The sequence below is a fragment of the Leptodactylus fuscus genome, chromosome 5, assembly GCF_031893055.1.
Source record: "Leptodactylus fuscus isolate aLepFus1 chromosome 5, aLepFus1.hap2, whole genome shotgun sequence".
NCBI classification, from domain to species: Eukaryota; Metazoa; Chordata; class Amphibia; order Anura; family Leptodactylidae; genus Leptodactylus; species Leptodactylus fuscus.
In genome coordinates, this window is record NC_134269.1 from 35,321,274 (window position 1) to 35,340,793 (window position 19,520).

Genomic DNA, 19,520 nt, shown 5'->3' on the forward strand with positions numbered 1-19,520 from the left:
ATCGGGATTGGCTGGAAAATTATCAGAAATCGGATTTTAAAATCGATCCTGAAGTCTCAAGATCGGCTCAACCCTAGTGGGGGCCCTAATAGACTTCCCCCTTTATATGTCAGATTGTGTCTCCATATTCACTTTGAATTGTTGTTGTGTTGTTGTGGTTTTGCCAATTGTTTGCATTTATGTACAGAAAAATTTGTTAATAAAAATGATCTGATTTACAAATGTATTATGGGCTCAGTAACTCTTTATTTCTACACACTAGATATTACCCCAAAGTTTCCTTTTCTGTTTGTATAGAAGATGCCCAAGGCCAGAGGTTACATCAAAGCAATGTAAAAATAAGAGTTGAAAAGGTCCTTGGGAAAATAGAAGAAATCACCTAAGGGCCACTATTAAACAGGATTATGATGGCAGACCTTCACGATACATCAGAACCATGCTCAGACATTGCACACGGCCGACACACGTCTTATATACACGTCACCGGATAATCTCTGAGGGTAAATAACCATGTAAGTCATATTGTGAAAATATCCATCTTCCATGGTGCCGTGAGGTGAGTAAACATAGGCTCGGTGCCACAGGTTGTTAGGTACATCTTATTAAATGATATCTGAGATGTGTACAGTGTTACTAGGCTTGGCTCACTGAACCTTATTGACTTACGTCTAAGGCCATCAAAACTGCTCACATTTAAGGTGGAGATTTCCATGCGAGTGAAAATGTCCAATGAAATCCTACTTGTAGAGGAAACAAAGCTACAGTGTGTAGAGTCTGCCACCCATTCTACCTGGTCTTGTGAGAGGCAGATGTCTATCTTGTCCAGGACTCGTTGGCTAGATGGGTAGACCTTAGCTTGTCTCCATTGCATGAAGAACCCTGGAAGGAGCAAACTCTCTAGAAGATATACAAAAAGCAAGATAGAAAACAATTATGGCCTCTTGGGATACCTATACAAGATGTCTTGTCCTTCTTGGCAAGTGATATGGGAAAAAGAAAAATGGAAGCTATCACTGTTAGTGTTAAGCAATAACTTTCGCAACCAGTCACCATCCTGTTTCCAATGAAGTTTCTCCATAAATCAGTGACTTCCTCTACAGGAATCTGTCCCACCACGTGACGGTCCTTACCCGGGAATTCAGAAGATATAGGGACTGTTGTCTATAGCCGAGGATAATAATTGGTATCAGACTCACCTGCTCATTCCCAGGTATTTGTGACTCAGCACAGGAGGATGTGCCTTGGATGCTCTTGCAGAATACTGGGCCTGTCCCAACACAAATAAACAGGTACATCAGGTTCACCGAAACACATGTCTGTACACTCATAGTAGTCCCAGGAGTGTCTGTTCGCTTCGGCTGGCCAATCTCAGCCAGAGACAGATTTGTTAAATGTATTACAGAAGATGAAGAAGATCTGAGGTGTCTGAAGAATGAAATTTCAGGAGTCTGGCTGGTGACAGAGCTACCTTTGGAAGATGGATTCCCTGGATTTTAGGATAGGCTACTTGGGCATCTTGTGCTGGTTGTTCTGTTTCCAGTTTTTTATAGGGTCAGTGGCCCCTCAGACGTGTGAGTTGGTCACTGGCTCTGGAGCGCTACAGTTTGACCCAGTGCAAAATGATGACAATATTTCGATAACAAGGCAACATTCTGATGGACTGGGCCCTCTCTATAGGATGCAAAAGCTGTTTTTGGATGTAGTCCAGCCAAACCCCTTCCCGGACGGTAGGATAACTAAAAAAATCTATTTGTTTTCTGTAGATATATACAATGCATATATGGCTTTTTTTTTATAGTGGGGGATATCACTGCATTATTCATTGCCTCTGCTATGGAAGAGATGGCGAGTAAGACTGGATTCACATCTGAGTAAGAAAATTGGCAAGGAAATACTTTCTTCTCCACTGCTTTATGGCGCCCGAATGACGAGACCACGGCGCTGGTGTGAACCTAACATAAGCAGAGCTTCAAGATAGGCCAGACAATACCGGGAGCTTCTGAATAGGCCATCAGTTTACGTGAACAGGAGCTGAGCTGCAGTAAGGCTGGGATCACATCTGCTGGAAATTGTCTCAAAAAGCGACAAAAATAGGTGGAGAGAAAAGTACTGCTCCGTGAACTTTTCACTCCACCACTTTAAGTTTGAAAATGGTGGACACCCAGCGGACCCCATTATAGTCTGTGTATAATCGCTGTTTTAGCAGACTGGCTCTCCGTCATTTGGGTCTGTCAGGCACAATGCCAGTGTGAACTGAGTGTAACCTGGCACAGCCACTGCGCAGTAAACAGAGCAGTCTGCTTCTGACTCTGTTCACTGTGTAGTGCCCCTTATATCAGCTGATTTGTGAGGGTGCCAGGTGTCAGACCTAAACCTATCTAATATAATAGGCCCAAAAAACTAGTAAGACCAATATTACCCGGAGAATGATGAACTCTGAAGGCAGATGGGTAGCATAAAATATCATCCTTACCATGAGGAAGTATAATGGGAGCCAGTGCTTACCTAGTGGAAAGTAAGTAATAGTATACAGTGTACAGAGACGGGCACAAGTTGATTAGATTTTTGAGAAGAGTTAAGGAATTTGGGTATGGAAGAAGAGACTAGTGACAATTTTTCCCCAGAAACAGCGCCACGCTTGTTAATTGGCTATGGCTGGTACTGCAGTATCAAGTGAATGAGGCTGAGCTATTATTAGGCACAGCCCATGCTTAAGAGTGGCACTATTTCTGGCAGACATGTTTTCTGTTTTTGGGCAAAGCCTTTAAAATGGTAAATGCACAGAATCAGTATATTCTAGCCCACCATCTATAATGCCATGTGGGCTATGGTCATAGACATGTACAGTGGCGTAACTAGGAATGGCGGGGCCCCGTGGTGAACTTTTGACATGGGCCCCCCCTTCCTGACCGACTTCGACGACCCTGACTGACCGACCCCCGCCACATTCCTGCGCGCTCTATTATGCCCCATAGTGACCCTGCACACAGTATTATGTCCCATAGTGGCCCCTGCACACAGTATTATGTCCTATAATGAACACCCATGAACAATTATTATACTCTGGGGTCTTTTCAGATCCCAGAGGATAATAATTGGAGACCCGGGGGAATACAAACATAAAAAAACAAAAAAAAACCCACTGTTACTTACCTATCTCTGGCTCCGCTGCAGTCCTCGGTGGTGTCGGCAATCTTTAATGACGTACGGACGTCGCATGGCCCGGGAAGCAGGTCCTGGTCATGTAACGTCAGACAACTAGGCCCGATGCCTGTACGGAGAATGGAGAAGTAAGTAAGAGTGTTTATTTTGTTCTCCTACTTCTCCCCGTCCACCGATCATTATACTTGGGGGTATAATAGTTCTTGTGGGGCCCGTGGCGTCACTTACTGTTCCCGGCCACGCCACTGCCAGGATCGGTAAGTAAATAGGGCCAGTTGTAACTCCAGCCAGTAACGGCCTATTAAGAGAAAAAAAAACTGCTACCCCGGTAGTTACACCACTGTACTCACACATATACATTTATATATTTATGGACTGTTATAACCGAACCCCCCCCCCCATACCCACCACCCACCCACCACCCACCCAACCCAACTCCCCCCCCACCCACCCACTTTACTAGCTTTGGCAATGCCAAATACCTATTCGGACGTGCCAATAAAGCATTTTTTGATTTGATTTGATATACTTTCATATACCATATATGTCATATATACTTATATGAATGTATGAATACTATATATACTCACATATATACATACACTCATACATACACATTATACTGTATATACATACCTGTATACAAACATACAGTACTCACAAAATATACAAGACACAGACTTCGCACCAATGTACACATATATACATATTAAACATACATATTTTACCAAAAGACTATACCCACATTTTCCAGAGGAGTGAAGCATCGCAGCAGACTGCTCCCTGTCTTCCCCACATGCTCCGATGTGAGAGACGACTCACTGTGGGGGGGGGGGGGGGGAGGAAGTTCGAGCAGCAGATAAGTGAATGGATTACAAGCAGCCATTAGCTGCTGCTGAAGCTGCACATGGTGTCCTCCAGTATGTACTTTCCCTATATATCGGGAGGACACCATGTGCAGCTTCAGCATCAGCTAGTGCATCTGCTTTGGCAAAATGAGGACTTAATAGTCGGGGCTCGGGGTCCGACCCTGCGCAGGGGTAGTGGCTGTCACTGGGCCCCTAATGTCCCGGGCCCTGTGACAGCCGCTACCCCTGCTACCCCGGTAGTTATGCCACTGGACGTGTAACAATCCGTATATGAGACTGATTCTATAAAGGCAGTAGCATTCAGAACTTCACATAAAACAGCAACCTTAAAGATGAGCATGCTAATATTACAATGACTCTAGACATATCTCTGTACCAATATCGACTAGCATACTTGTGATAGGTACGAGAAGATGTAGCAGAGCTTAGTTGGTGGTTTCTTTCTTCTATGTATTATCATAATGTGCAGTAACTTTATCTTCAATCCCATGGAAAATCAGAACTAAATGTGTAATGACTACATGTGTATTTCCGATTACTTATCATATCTATGTATGTATGTCCAATACTATCTGTTATGTTTTATATTCTAGATTTAATGCGTTCACTTTTCCGAAATTCCTCAAGCTTGGAAACATCTCAGGTGAGCTCAGGTGATATCAGACCTAAGCTGCATTGGGGCACATTCATGAAAAATAGAGAAAAGCCGGTGACCCTAGATATATATATATATATATATATATATATATATATATATATATATATATATATATATATATATAGTTGTTCCACGTATGCATAACCATGCCGTGACAAACCCTCCTTGGCAAAATCCTATGGTAAGATTTATGAAAGACTCCCACATCCTTGTTCCTGGTCTATCTAGGATGCAAATACAATTATAGTACTGAATCTAATTTACAAGATATGGCCATTGTGGATATTTCCACAAACCTTTTATATAGAGGGATGGAATAAGGTGAGGCAGTGTCGGCTTGGTGCATTTGTAAATTTGGGCATGGATGTCTGATGCCAGGCTATAGAGCAATATATATGAGGGATGAAGCCTCAAGTAGTGGACTCTACTACAAATGCAGGATAGATAGGTTGGTCAGTGGCCCTACATTGAGATAGTTGGATGAACTGAGGATGGTGGGACATGATCTATACCACAAAGAAGTTTGATCCCACTTCGAATAAAACCAACAAAACAATAGGTACTCACATTTCTACTTGGACTTATACTAGGTTGAACCCAAACATCAAGTGACATACAATCCTATAGAGGAAATTGGGGTACCAACTGGCTAACCTCTTCTGGTAGACCAAAATCTCAGCATCCATAGTCTGGTTGCCCTTTCTTGTTATTGACAGAGTACAACGCCAGACGACTGTAAATACAGTTATTGTGTGTTGTAGCCCAATGATAAGAAAAGACAACTAGCTATGGATGTTGAGATCACATTTCTCTCTACCGGTAAAGGTGAGCCAGTTGGTTCCCCCATTTCCTCTTACTGTGATCTGTTACTTGATGTTAGGGTTCAACCTAGTATAAGCTCTGGTAGAAATCTGAGCACCTCTTGTTTCATTGCTTTTATCATAAGTGGGATCAAAGTTCTTGTGTTCGGAGGAAAGTTAAGTCCCACCAATCACTAGAAATGGGTTCCCCATAAGTTCTCAGAGGTACAGAACCTGTCCCACCATCCTCAGTACTTCCACAAGACCACAACTATCCCTTCTACACTTGCACAGATCTCAATGTAGGGTCAGCTGACCACCCTACCTATCCTGCCTATGGAGACTCCAATGCAGATGTAAACCTAGCCTTACCGGCTCCGACTGTACCCCAAGCAAACGTGTTCATACCATAGGGTCAGACCAATGCACTGCCAAAGGGTCCTTGGAGATAGAATTTTGCAAACAAAAAAGTGAAGCATTATCCCAAAGGTCTTGGAAACAGAAACAAACACTAGGCTCCTCTGTTCTAGTTGGCACCATAATGGGTGCCCAGTTTGACCCTTACTATGCCACTGAGCCCAGATTACATTGTAAGAAACCTAATATGCCCAGTACATCGCTTCTTGTGTTGTTGTTGTCCTTCAATACGACCAATATGTCGATATGAATATGATTTGCATTGCAGGTTGTGAAGTATGAAGCGGGTTACGTGACTTGTGCTGTGATCGCCATCCTTTTCTTCATCTTCATGTTGGCGTTTGGGTTAACTTTCTGCATATTCCAGTATCAGGGAAGAAGAATCCTGCCATGTGAAGGAGGCATCTGCCAGCCAACTCCAATATTTGCCCTACTCCTTTGTACATTCTGCGTTTTGTTGTAAGTTACCTTTTATACATTGTCATAGATTGATGATATGCATATATACGTCACTTGGCACAAGACCTCATGACATCACTATGTTATCTCTTTGGTCTAGCACAGGGATAGGTAAATCTAACAAATCCAGGGCAACATTAAAAGAGTTACATAACACATTCAGCTCTGCTACATCCATTGATAGGGCACCAGCAAACGCTCCTTACAGTGAGCAAGCAATAAATGTCACATACAATGCAGTGAAATCCCTATGAAAACAGCTGCACGTTCCCTCAAAGCTCCATCTGTATGACATCCCGTTTCTATATTGTCACCTACAATAACCATCATGTGTTGTATCTGCCTGGAATTATTACGTTTAATTCAATTCAGCTTTGGGAGGAAATTCCAATAACCCACACTGGATGTACAAAACATCTTACCAGTCCCTCTGTGCACAGACTAGCCATAGGGATCCTCAGCATGTTACGTACTGTGTCAGTCTATGGCTGTAAGCTCCATTGCATAAACAACACGTCACTGGGACAGCATTAGATTGTAAGCCCTTGGACGTAAGGATCAGAGTATTGATGCTGAGCATGGCTAGAACGCGTCCTATGATACATACGCCCAGCTTGGATCTCTTCCTCCCATTGAAAACAATGAGATAGAATCAGGGCGGAACCTGACACTGATGTTAAGGTTGACTCTCCCTCAAAATCAGTGCCAGGTTCTTCCATGTGAATATACCCTTATACTGTGCGCTAACCTGCTATGTATTCTTATAGGCATACCTTAAATATGAAGCTCTTACTTTTTCTAAATCCATGTTCCCACCTTGCAGCATGTGTACCCTAGGGATACCTTCTATATTCCTTGAAGTACTTGGACTGTTTCAATGTTGTGTTTGTAATAGGCAGAACAGTATTTGATCAAAAAGATGCAGCAAAATCTGCAACAAAAATAGCTGCGTTTCCGCAACGTGGGGCCTCAGCCTTAAAGGGGTTATCCAGGCTAATTTTTTAAAGTTTAAATATGTTTAGGACAATGAATTTTTTTTTGTTTAAAAAAAACACATACTCATCTATCCTAGTTGCTCTGGTGTCGTCCAGTGCTTTCCGGTTCATTTGCTCTCCTGGGTCTCTTCCGCTGTTGAGCTTGAAGCTTCACAGTAGTCACGTGACCTCAGCAGGCCTCAGGAAGAGGATCTGTGATGTCACTTTGCTGATTGGCCTCAGCAGTCACATGACCTCAGCAGGACTCAGTAAGAGGATCTGTGATGTCACTTCACTGATTGGCCTCAGGAAGTCATCTGACCGATGGAGCCAAACTACAACTCCAGCATAACGCCGGAAGACACCGCTTGAGCAGATGAAACAGGCGGCGCGGGAGGACACCAGAGCAACAGGAACAGGTAAGTATACATTTTTTTAAAAAATTTTTTCATTGACTTCAGCTTATTTAAACTTTAAAAGGGTTGTCCATTTTTGCCTGGACAACCCCTTTAAGATGCACCAAGATTTGATAAAGTAAACCTGCAGGTGGTGTAAAGTTAAGCAAAAGTGTACGAAAGATACACTAAATGTACTAAACATCAGCGATTGTAATACGTCTGGCACCTCTTTATTCTGCCCATCTACGCTTACGCTAGGTTCATAATAGCGCTCATCTCTCCATCATTTGGGTCCACATGGGGAACCAATAAATGGAGAGCCCGTCTGCTAAAAAGCGGTTACCCATTGACGCGCCTGGACCCCTTAAACTATAATGAGGTTCATCGGGTGTCTGTTGGGTTTCCTCAGGATTTATACTAAATTGTCGGAGAGAAAAGTGCTGTCAGAGACTCCAACGCAAGTGTGAACCAAGCCTTACACTTTTATTCGATTGTCACTGTTCCAAATGCTATGCATTATACACTCACCGGCCACTTTATTAGGTACACCATGCTAGTAACGGGTTGGACCCCCTTTTGCCTTCAGAACTGCCTCAATTCTTCGTGGCATAGATTCAACAAGGTGCTGGAAGCATTCCTCAGAGATTTTGGTCCATATTGACATGATGGCATCACACAGTTGCCGCAGATTTGTCGGCTGCACATCCATGATGCGAATCTCCCGTTCCACCACATCCCAAAGATGCTCTATTGGATTGAGATCTGGTGACTGTGGAGGCCATTGGAGTACAGTGAACTCATTGTCATGTTCAAGAAACCAGTCTGAGATGATTCCAGCTTTATGACATGGCATTGCATTATCCTGCTGAAAGTAGCCATCAGATGTTGGGTACATTGTGGTCATAAAGGGATGGACATGGTCAGCAACAATACTCAGGTAGGCTTTGGCGTTGCAACGATGCTCAATTGGTACCAAGGGGCCCAAAGAGTGCCAAGAAAATATTCCCCACACCATGACACCACCACCACCAGCCTGAACCGTTGATGCAAGGCAGGATGGATCCATGCTTTCATGTTGTTGACGCCAAATTCTGACCCTACCATCCGAATGTCGCAGCAGAAATCGAGACTCATCAGACCAGGCAACGTTTTTCCAATCTTCAATTGTCCAATTTCGATGAGCTTGTGCAAATTGTAGCCTCAGTTTCCTGTTCTTAGCTGAAAGGAGTGGCACCCGGTGTGGTCTTCTGCTGCTGTAGCCCATCTGCCTCAAAGTTCGACGTACTGTGCGTTCAGAGATGCTCTTCTGGCTACTTTGGTTGTAACGGGTGGCTATTTGAGTCACTGTTGCCTTTCTATCAGCTCGAACCAGTCTGGCCATTCTCCTCTGACCTCTGGCATCAACAACGCATTTCCGCCCACAGAACTGCCGCTCACTGGATGTTTTTTCTTTTTCGGACCATTCTCTGTAAACCCTAGAGATGGTTGTGCGTGAAAATCCCAGTAGATCAGCAGTTTCTGAAATACTCAGACCAGCCCTTCTGGCACCAACAACCATGCCACGTTCAAAGGCACTCAAATCACCTTTCTTCCCCATACTGATGCTCGGTTTGAACTGCAGGAGATTGTCTTGACCATGTCTACATGCCTAAATGCACTGAGTTGCCGCCATGTGATTGGCTGATTAGAAATTAAGTGTTAACGAGCAGTTGGACAGGTGTACCTAATAAAGTGGCCGGTGAGTGTATATCCATTATCAATTAAACCACAACTGCTGTCACATTGACAGATCTCTATAGGGACAAGCTAATGCGTACAACATCACCCCGGCATCGATCTCTGTAACTCGTGATACGCCTAGCAATAAGACTTATCTACCAGTACTCTGTAGGTGTCACCATCAGCGCTCTAGTTTCTAGCAGCAGAATAACAATGTAAAGACCACATAAAGCAAGCAGAGGAGAGAGCATTCACTTTCAATTATCCCCACATAGAGGATCTGATGTAGTGAGTGCGGCAGGCAGGACTGTCATTCCACTGTCACTTGACCCCATTCCACAACGGCTGTCATTTCATTTTACCGCTAAAGAGCCTGCGAGCCTCTTACACGGCTTGTTAATGCACCTGAACCACAGGAGAACAAGCGCTGTCTCTGGGCGGCTGAAGCTTAGACCCCTTCCTCTCACTCCATACCAGCATTGCACGGGTTAAAGATAACATTTTTGCTTTGTAGAAACCATCAGTCTCCATTGTTGCACGGCAATAGCAACGGGACCCAGAGTAAAGGTGGCAGGACATGCAAAATGTTTACCAAGCCTCCCACTATAATGTACCGTATATAGTACCAGTCTCCTCATATTGGGACACGACACCTTAGGGACCCCTCAAGTTATGGCCTTGCTATCTACAATAAGCATCCAATTATAATATGATGCCTACAGATGTTACAAGGTTTAACTTGACACATAACATAATGCACAGTATATATCATATATGTATTATATGCCCGCGCCTCCATGTAAGGTGGTGCGGACACACATCTTGAATAGATGAGCTGGGAGAGCGGTGCAACAGATTGGAGATGGATCCCAATTTAAAGAGAACTCTTGTGCTATGCGGAGGAGAAGATGGCTTGAGGCAAGGCAGAGAGGTGACTTGTGGAGGTGAAGGCCATCTTGTTGTTGGAGGACAACTTGGAGGAGGCAACAGTTAGCAAGGGCATCTATCCTAAGATGTTACCCGGCATACCTTCTTGGGAACCTGGTGAGCAGAAACTTGTGGTCCGCAGTGGCAGAGGGTGCACCTCCCAAGACAGCGAATGCACGTTGTTTGCCTCCACAGCCTGTACAAGTTACTTTTCTTCACTACTGTGATGGTTGTTATACAAGTCCTGCTGTACCTCACCTACAATAAATAAGAATCTGTAGTGTGGGTCTATTCTTTCCCAGTCAATTTCCAGGTGACCTGCAGGGTGCAGAGTGTCTGTGTGACAACTCTGTGAATGCCAGGCAGACAAGCGGCACATTGGCCATAGTGGCAAGGAGGATCAGCACCGGCGACTTGAGGGCCATCTTGCCACATCACCCAAGGACCGGTGGCTGGATGCCAGCAACCCCCAGATTACGGGTGGAAGACTCTCCTAAATCATGACAAAGTGAAGACACACCATGACTCACAGTCTATGGCTGCTGTAGAATTTCACCACAACCCAATAGAGCTCACCAGCGGGATGTCAGGATGATGACCGTCCTGGTAGGACCCCAATGATGAGCTGATTTTTAGGAGGTTCTTCCATCTAGAGCAGCGGTAGGGAACGTACGGCTCTCCAGCTGTTGCAAGACTACAACTCCCAGCATGTATACTTGCTCTGCTGTTCATGGAACTCCCATGGAAGTGACTGAAGCATGCTGGGAGTTGTAGTTTAACAGCAGCTGGAGAGCCGAAGGTTCCCTACCCCTGATCTAGAAGCTTAACATTTGAGATCTATCATATCCACATCACTTTGTATTAATAAACTGCCTTTGTATTCTTTGAGGATAGTTTTCTATTTATGAACAAGCCAAGAGCATTGACCTAATAACGACTATCAAAGGCAAGACATTGATACATGTGGATATATGATACACAACTCATGTACTGTAAATCTACTCAACAATAGCTCCTGTATTAAGTTTCACTGTATACCTATTGTACTGGGAGCCTTTTATCTAACTATAGACATGAGTCTAGGTAACTAGGTGTGTGCCGTGTTATCTATGTGGATGTGAATTTAGCCATAGATCTGTATATCAAATGCTCGTTCGGCCAACTGAACCCCACAAACATATACACAGAAGGCTCAGACAAGCATGCATGTCCTGGCAATAGGGAGAAAGGATTGATTATTAAACTCAACACATGGTTTATCATTCTTTCCCCAAATATCATACATTGGGAAAGCATCAAGACACCCCTATACATATAAGGCTATGTTCACATCAGCGCCGGACTCGCCGTTGATCTTTTTCCTCCATTAGTGTTAGTTTTAATGGACTTCATGTGTAAGTGTTATTTTGGCGGGCCGCCTCTCCATTATTCTGGTCCTCTTCCGGACCAGAACAACAGAGAAGCAGCATTAACATATAACATAAACCAAGCGTAAGATACGTATATACTCGAGTATAAGCCAAATTTTTCAGCACAGTTTTTGTGCTGAAAAAGCCCCCCTCAGCTTATACTCGAGTCAGCAAAAACTATTTTTTTTTTTTTTCGGGGGGGATCTATGACCAGCCACAATGTCAATGTATAGAATCTCCCATAAAATAGTGCAAAGAAAAAAAAAAGATTTTAAAAAAATAAAAAAAAGTTGTAAATCCCTCCTTTCCCTAGAATACATCTAAAAGTAGAAAATTACTGTGAGACACAAACACATTAGGTATCTTTGTGTCTGAAAGTGCCTGGTCTACTGAATATAGGGGATCTGCAGTGGGATCTCCTGTTCCATCAGGAAGGGGTTAATAGGAGCACTGCAGATACTCTATATTCAGCCAGGCTGAATTCCAAGTGGGGGAAGAAAAAACAGTCCTCAAGCTCAGGGAAGGGGCAGACAGACAACCAAAACACCCCCTCCCCTTCCCCAGCAACTACTGCATCCAAAAACACTGACCATTTTAATTTTTGAAATTTCCCAGTAGCTGCTGCATTTCCCCCCATAGGCTTATACTCGAGTCAATAAGATTTCCCAGTATATACGGTAGTCAGTCTGCCTTGTTGGGCCCGGGTCAATAGTAGAACCAAAGATAAATATTTAAAAATGACTTTGAATCCCTGCATGTTTTTTATTGTATGACAGGGTGAACGGTCATGATTTGTGTCCAGTATTGTAACTCAGCCCCATTGGGGATAAGCTGTAATACCAAACCCATCCTATGGACAAGAGTGGTGCTCTTATCAAAGGCTATTATGTATGTCTGAGTATTTCTCTATGAATAGTGAGTTGAGCGCTTGGACAATGGGAAACCTAAAGCGAAATGTTGGTGTTGACTACCTAACGTTATGATGAAGAATGAATTACATGTATAAACCAAAGCCATATATCGTTTTCAATAGTTAGTACAACCAATGGCAGACTATAATATACTGAAATTCTCCCTTTCCTCCATCCCAGTGCTGGAGTAGTCTGTACTTTCTACTTGAACCAGAAGACACATCACGAGGTTGGCACCGGAGTGGAGGACTTGGCTAGGACCTTGCGGTATTTTCGGTCTTCCATAAGCAGTATTCCACAGGTATGGTAGACAAAAATACGTGTACTAAGATAATGTCATAGGGAAGACCCTTGAGGTCCTTGGAGAAAGCCAGTATTTGCCCATGTTATTGGTGATTCCTGTTAAAGGGATTACTATCCCTTTAAAAATATATTACGTTCCATAATAGATCTACATAATTTCCTTTAAGGCACGCTTTGTACACTCCATCTCTTCAATTACTTTTCTTTTCCATGTGTTAATACATGAGAAGGGGTCGCATTTGTGAGGCCTTCAGCCCGTCACTTTATCTGATCCTCTCAGAAGAGATGAGAAGGAGAGGATTATAGGGAGGCCATCGGCCCGCTCGCCGTGTATCTGGACGCCACTATCAGCTCCGGTCTATAATTAATGCTGCGGCGAAACAAAGACTTAGCGCCAGATTGTAAGTCATCAGTCAGACATCTCAGCAGAGGCTTTTTTTTTACCCTAAAAACCATGGAGGCTATATTTATTTAATGGAGATAAGTACATTAAATATCAGCGAGGATAAGAGCACGGCGAGGGGGGGACATTGCCGCACATCTAAGAACAAGCTTCATACGCTCCATTGGTAATAGGGTGAGACAGCTGAAATCTCATGGGAAAAAGGTAAGAAATCAAAGCAGGGACTGCTATCTGGTAATAGGAGAAGTAAAAGGAGAAGAAGGTCAAAGCCGTGTTACATTGTCACAGGGGTCACAGGAAAAGTTAGGCGACCCTGTGGGCCACATCAATCTTGAGGCTTTCCCATAGGCCGTAGCTGCTAAATCTCTCTGACCCTTCCATCCCTGCCCATCGTCCCTCAAGTATAACCTTAGGACGAGTGTGACTTTGAGAGTGAAGCTGTCCTAGGAGAGAGCAGAGAGTCTTATAAGACCAATTTAGATTGTAGGGATCTTATAGTATTGCATCCAGTAATGTTATTTCATGATTTTATGGAATAGCTGCTATAGGAGACCCAATCTCTAAATTTCCTATGTATCCAGAAAAAAATCCAACCAGGCTTCTTACAGAACTCTCATACAAGTGATTGGGGAGACCTACATAGGTGTTTCCTTTATTACAGCCACAAAATGGGAGTAAGGGAGCCCCGTTCTTAAGCGGGATGTGACCCACATCTATCTATATTCTGTGGGTATTCCCATAAATATCCATATACCCCTTTAGCAGAAGGTGCGTCTCCAGCGTCTCTAGTGAATGGCTACTCATTCTATTGTACAGCCCTTTCATATGAATGACAACTGTGTAATAGAGATGGACGAACATCTGAAGTTTTGTTTCATTCTGAGTTTGGATGGTTTGACCCAAAGATTAATTTCAGGCCTCCGGGGTGACATCATGCTGACGTTATGACACTTCATGACTGACCCTAAAGAACCATCAGGCTATTGTAAGCGCCAATGGCCGGAGTTGCTTACAATAGATGAAGGGTGCTTGTAGGGAGAATGATATAGGGTCCGTCAGATAGCCTCTGCCATATGCGACTGGGGTCTGTAAGGCACACGGGGCTATTTGGACAGAATGCTCAATAGCAATGGCTTAAGTTTTTAGCACATCCTATAGGGACACTCACCGCCATTCTTATACAGCTGTTTATCTAAGCCTCTAGTTATCTAGTCCTATTCCTAACCCCTAGCCTTGTAGGGTTTGGGGAATTACCTACATTTTAATGACATACTTTGCATTTTAGGATAGAAATACATGTTGCATTTTAGTATTTTTCCTGTTAGGATAAGCTAAACTTCCCGTACAATCCCTGTAATGTCCATGGCTCTCATCCTTCGATAGATGATATAAACAGGCATTAATAACAATAATGTGAACCTATACTAAAAGTTTTATAATACATGATATACACTCCAAAACATCTCCATTAAAAAATACAACTTGTCCTGCAAAAACAAGCTCCCACACCAGCAAAAATGTATCATTGACTCCTTAAGGCCCAGAATAGCTGCACCCTTAAGGGGTTAAATAAAGCTACACATTAGATATAGACATGTTTGAAGTAACTTCACACCAAAGGTACATAGGGGCGATTACGTCTATAATCTACCCAACTGGGGCCTATTTATTGATGAAACCTTATCGCTGTTTCTGCTGCTTTATATAGAGGCCATATTGTAGACTGGGAGTGGGATTCGCTATACTGTATAGGATTATATTGGCATTGTATACTTATGTATGACCTTTCTATGCATTGTCCCTTAAACACTGTGATCTGGTTTCACCCGACTATAAAAGAATATGGAGACAATGCTATAATTGTGACAGATCTGTTGTGGAATGAGAGGCTAGAACTGAACAATAGCAGCTAGTCATGGACACAACCTTTCTCACATTTACAGATTACCTGCATGAGACTAGAGGAACCATATCATGTCATGTATGATGGCACATTCCCCATTGACACATTGCATGACACAAGTCACACCCTTCATTGTCCGTTGTAAGAGACATGTAGTGCGCACGGCCTATAATATTAAAGAATTCTTGAGGGGCGCAGCTATAAGGAGTATATAGGTAGCAGTCACACCCAGGCCCTGGAGTCTAAGGGGTCCAAATGCTACACTGCTGTATAAGACAACCCCAGTATTAGAAATAAAAAATTGGGGGTAGGTAATAGGAAATAGTAGTGTTCCCATATACGATATATTCCCACATATATATTCACATATATACTCGTATACTAGTATTGTTTCCCATAGTAGACAGGTAATGTTCTTATATGACTCCCATGGTAGTGATGAAGAAAACCCTTAACGGGATATTCCTATCTCTGATAAAAATGGCTGATATAGGATATTAGGTTCTTTCACCCAACCACTATGCATGGGGCAGCCAAATGCCGCTGTTCTATACTGTTTCCATAACTCCCCTAGATGTAAATAGGAGATATGGAACAGTATAGCATTGTGAGCTGCGCTGTTTCCATAACATCGATTTACCTATATGGCAAATATATGGTAGAAAAACAGTTTGGCCCTCTCCGTCTATCAGGTACATCTCCAACTACGAGCCACATCAGGCAGACAAAGGCAGGATATTCCCATCTCATCCAGGGAAAGGCCAAAACAGGAGTAACCCTATTTTTAACGTAAGGTTCAATGTCTGGCTGCAAATAAAGGACATCTACTGCAGTTTCTTTGACAGCCATCTCTAAGTTCAATAGGGAACATTAGCAGTTCCGAGTGGGAAAGAATCTTTAGTCCGTTACCGGTCTTCACTAGAAAATGTTACCAGCCTCATGTGCGAAGTATAACCAGTTGCATATGGTAAATTTACCAGTGCCCAGTGGAAATTATTTTCAGTATCCTGTTGGTGGGACCTCTGGGTTGTCTCATCTGGGAGCCTTTACCCAATCGTCTATGGAAACCATCACCAGTTTCACCATTACTGGCATGGAACAATCATTACATCATATATGGCAACTACTGGAAGACGCCTATGGGATCCATACACGTTCTTGAGGGATTCATTAGTCATCCTTGTCGGAATCATTGTCAATTTCTAAGTTTGTCACTCCCCATATAGGAACATTACCAGTCTCCAGGACAGTAGAGAAGTTTTGCGATAATTGGGAACCATTGTCTGAACAAATGTAGGAACTAATGCCAGTAGATTTTCTACAGGAACCATACTAATTTTTGAGAGAACCATTTTAATTTCCTGCATGTATGTGAACAGCGTTTTTTCTTAATGATTTCCTGTCCAAGAGCTATCATGGTGTTGAAGGGAGATGGAAGTACATTTCTAACCCCCACCTTCTGGACCTAAATACTGTATGTGAACTAAAAAGCAAACCTGTAAGGAGTAGGGTTGAGTGATCGGGATCGTAAAAGATCGGATTCCGATCAGCGATCGAGTAAATTTCACGATCGCGATCGGAATTACGACCCGATCTTTTCCAGCGGGATCGAGATCGGAGGTTATCTCAAGATCGGCTCAACCCCAAAAGTGACTTTTCCCATAGAAAAGCATTGACTAGGGTTGAGGATCGGGATCGGAAAAGATCGGATTCCGATCGGCGATCGAGCAAATTTCACGATCGGGATCGAGATCGGCTGGAAAATGATCGGAAATCGGATTTTAAAGTCGATCTTGAAATCTCAAAATCGGCTCAACCCTAGTAAGGAGTTAATTTTTCCACTTTTTGCAAGTTGAACAATCCGGTAGCCTAAAATGCAGGTTCTCCCCTCCAAGTCTACTGTTTTTGTTATTGTACACTTTTAGCGGACTTAATAAGCATTACTAAGAAGACTCGCTCGGCTGAAACCCTACGTAGGTAGAACTAATGGTTTTTTTTGTGTTCACTAATGTCAGATGTATTCGTGTATTATTAAGTTCCCACAGTGAAGTCAAAAAAACTGCTCTATTTAGGACCGTAAAACAAGATATTGGCACATTAGATGTTGTTTTGTGGTTTGTCGTATTGTTAGATGTACTTCACCCACACAACCTAGTAAATGGAAGTCACGGGTCTAATTGGGATCCGAGTCTCTCTCGTACAGTGTCTCGAGCTCAATTACCCAAGACCTCAAGGTACCATTACCTCGATGGCTCTCAGACGGCTCAAGAAAGTAGGAAATTTGTTCCATTTCAGAAAAAGATATATAATTTTATTGTATGAAGGTGTTTAACATGGTGGGTTAAGGGGGTGATTTGGGGTCACAATAATAGAGCGCAGAATATTCCACTAATAACACCATGCAAATGTTTATTTTTTAGGCCATTAACAAGTTGGTTTCAGCGTATTCAATCCCAAAATCAGAAGTTTTGGCTGATCTAGACAGTGAGTATAATAATGTATCTAGACAATTCTATATTTTTGTATAGTTTGTGCGCCCACCTACACATAGACCCCATCACTAGCAAAGCGTTATTGTCCCCATTGATTTAGCCCCCTCTCCTCCATTTCAGCCTTGGTATATTCACAACTATACCAGCTTCTAACCAGTATAAACCATTACACCCAGTTTATGCCACACACTTCGGCTTACATGTAATATATACAGATTATACTGGCACGGCCTGCACTTTTAATCCCCATAACTAGATACTAGATAATTCATTCCAATGAGCACTTGAGATCTGTAACATATCTGAGAAAAGAAAAATACGCAACTCCGACAAGTGATATTAATCCCTGGCTAAATATCACTTAAGGATGCCAAAGAGAACAATGGAAGTATTTAGGAAAAGCAAAAAGTAAAAGTCACAGAGCAGGAAACACGAGTCAGGATATTCATCTACCTTTAAGAAAAAGAAAATCCACAACTCCTGGGCGTCCTCTACTTTCAAGTTGTTGTGGGAGCTATACATTGTGCAAATATCAGCTGATCGATGGTTCTGTCAGACTCCCTCCAGTCAAAGGGAGTGATAAGTGTTGGACTCCCGCCAATCGATGGAGGTGCTAAGTGTCAGACTCCCGCCTATTGATAGGGGTACTAAGTATCAGACTTCTGCCAACTGATGGAGGTGCTAAGGGTCAGACTCCCAACAATTGATGGGGGTGCTAAGTGTCAGACTCCCTTCAATTGATGGGGGTGCTAAGTGTCAGACTCCCAACAATTGATGGGGGTGCTAAGTGTCAGACTCCCTTCAATTGATGGGGGTGCTAAGTGTCAGACTCCCGCCTATTGATGGGGGTACTAAGTATCAGACTTCTGTCAAATGATGGAGGTGCTAAAGGTCAGACTCCCAACAATTGATGGGGGTGCTAAGTGTCAGACTCCATTCAATTGATGGGGGTGCTAAGTGTCAGACTCCCTTCAATTGATGGGGGTGCTAAGTGTCAGACTCCCTTCAATTGATGGGGGTGCTAAGTGACAGACTCCCTTCAATTGATGGGGGTGCTATGGGTCAGACTCGCTTCAATTGATGGGGGTGCTAAGTGTCAGACTCCAAACAATTGATGGGGGTGCTAAGTGACAGACTCCCTTCAATTGATGGGGGTGCTATGGGTCAGACTCGCTTCAATTGATGGGGGTGCTAAGTGTCAGACTCCAAACAATTGATGGGGGTGCTAAGTGACAGACTCCCTTCAATTGATGGGGGTGCTATGGGTCAGACTCCCACCTATTGATGGGGCTGCTAAGTGTCAGACTCCCACCTATTGATGGGGATGCTAAATGTCAGACTCCCTTCAATTGATGGTGGCGCTAAGTGTAAGACTCCCAACAATCGATGGAGATGCTAATTTTCAGACTCCCTTCAATGAATGGGGGTGCTAAGGGACAGACTCCTGCTTATTGATGGAGGTGCTAAGTTTCAGGCTCTCTTCAATCGAGGGGGGTGCTAAGGTTCAAACTCCCAATGGTGGTGCTATGTGTCAGACTCCCGCCAATCTGTAGGGGTGCTAAGTGTCAGACTCAATCAATCTCATATTGATGATACTAAATATAGGCCATCAATATGTCATACTTGCCAATTCTTCCAGAAAGTCCAGGAGGCCCCCAACATAAAAGGAGACTTCTCAGACTCCTGGAATGGAGATGACAAATCTTCTGGGCAGTT

The 19,520-nt window shown here is 43.3% G+C and overlaps 1 protein-coding gene across 1 annotated transcript in view; it reads left to right on the forward strand.

The window, feature by feature from the left end:
• Positions 1 to 1,354: 1,354 nt before the first annotated feature.
• The window catches only part of PROM2 (prominin 2), a 42,473-nt gene continuing 24,307 nt past the window's right edge, over positions 1,355 to 19,520 (forward strand). The window contains exons 1-5 of the mRNA XM_075272891.1: positions 1,355 to 1,727; positions 4,625 to 4,674; positions 6,175 to 6,365; positions 12,884 to 13,004; positions 17,733 to 17,796. Of these exons, the coding sequence (XP_075128992.1) occupies positions 1,478 to 1,727; positions 4,625 to 4,674; positions 6,175 to 6,365; positions 12,884 to 13,004; positions 17,733 to 17,796 (676 nt within the window). The 5' untranslated portion in view covers positions 1,355 to 1,477. The remainder of the gene's footprint in view (positions 1,728 to 4,624; positions 4,675 to 6,174; positions 6,366 to 12,883; positions 13,005 to 17,732; positions 17,797 to 19,520) is intronic.